The sequence below is a fragment of the Nannospalax galili genome, unplaced genomic scaffold (assembly GCF_000622305.1).
Source record: "Nannospalax galili isolate Female #2095 unplaced genomic scaffold, S.galili_v1.0 scaffold3006, whole genome shotgun sequence".
Classification (NCBI taxonomy): domain Eukaryota; kingdom Metazoa; phylum Chordata; class Mammalia; order Rodentia; family Spalacidae; genus Nannospalax; species Nannospalax galili.
Window position 1 is genome coordinate 334,968 of NW_008354408.1, and position 1,425 is coordinate 336,392.

Consider the following 1,425-nt stretch of genomic DNA (forward strand, 5'->3'; position numbering starts at 1 on the left):
TATATATATATATTTTTTTTTTTCGGTCTTTTTGAGACAGGGTCTCCCTGTAGTTGTAGCTGGCCTGGAACAATAAAATAGTTTTTAAAAGCTGAATGGGACTGGGGATGTAGAAGGTAATTTACATAGAATGTGGAGGCTCTGGGTTCTAATCTCAGCAGCACAGCAAACAAACAAAAATCAATAAATAATTAAAGGGATTCATTCAACCCATAGATCATTAATTATAGGAACTCAAAGTCCTTTAGAAGGTTTGTCCCACATCAGACCAGTGAGTGTTTGCCTTGTAGCTTTTAAGACTGAGACTGACATATTTCTGACTTTTCTTTCCTCCAGCTTTGGTTTACCTATATTTGGTTGAACTTTTTTTTTTTTTTTCAGTATGCTTTTCTAATTTAGGCCTAGTTTACTAGAGTCACAGCCAGCCTTAATGTAGGTACCAGTGAATTTCTCACAGTTCTCTGAGGAGGAATGAAACTCAAATGCAATTCCCTCCCTTCACGATTGGAAAGCTCACCTGTGCCATGGGACCTGCTGGCTTGTCCAGTGAAGCAACCAGTGCCCCCAGACCAAGGACTGTTTCTTTCCCCACTTCAGTTCTCCATCACTTAGCTCTCTGTTCAGCACATAAGTATTGAAGTTAATATTTCCCTGTTGTCATCATTTCCTTTTAAGTGGAAACAAGTGCTTGTAAGAATTCATGCGGCAACCTGCCACAAGGTCTCTAATTAAGAGATTGAGAAAGATCCATAAGTAGATAAACTGGAAGAACTTAGATATTGATTAACAAGAAAATAGTGAAGTTTAAAGGTTCTTAAAAGGTTTTTTAAAAAACTTAAGATAGTCTTCAGAGTTCAACTGTTTTACTCTACAAGTTTGGGCCCATAAGTTTATTCTGAGATTCTTGAGAAATTGCACCTGTTAATCTATCTTGAGACTGTGAATGTTTTCCTGGCGTCAACATTGGTTGTCTAATCAGTGAGCAAGAACTGAAAAGTCTATGCTTTAGGCAGGATCAAGAACTTCTTTTTTTCTAATTCACACAGACACGTCTTCCGCCTCTGAGGATGAGGGCTCTCTGTGACGCCAAGCTGCGCTCTCTGCTGCCTTGCAACACAGCTTACAGAATGCTGAGTCCTGGATCAACCGCTCAATTCAGGGATCGTCCACCTCTTCATCTGCATCTTCGCTGTCCCACGGAGAGGTCAAAGGAACCAGTGGGTCTCTAGCTGATGTATTTGCCAATACTCGAATAGGTAGGAGCTGAATTTACCCAAGAAGCCTACCTTATGTTCCATTTGGCACCTAGTTTATCCAGGAAACAATTTATAATTTGTGTTAGGTTTCCAGTGTGACCTAAAAAATACCACAGAGAACAGTTAATGAGGCAAAGGAAACACTAGCAATACATTTGCTACAGGAGTA

General features: G+C 39.8%; 1 protein-coding gene across 1 annotated transcript in view; it reads left to right on the forward strand.

Annotated features, from left to right (window-relative positions):
• LOC103748839 (disco-interacting protein 2 homolog B) overlaps positions 1 to 1,396 on the forward strand; it is a 168,990-nt gene extending 167,594 nt beyond the window's left edge. Inside the window, 1 exon segment of the mRNA XM_017802828.2 lies at positions 1,047 to 1,396. Coding sequence (XP_017658317.2) covers positions 1,047 to 1,267 — 221 coding nt within the window. The 3' untranslated portion in view covers positions 1,268 to 1,396.
• Positions 1,397 to 1,425: the final 29 nt, after the last annotated feature.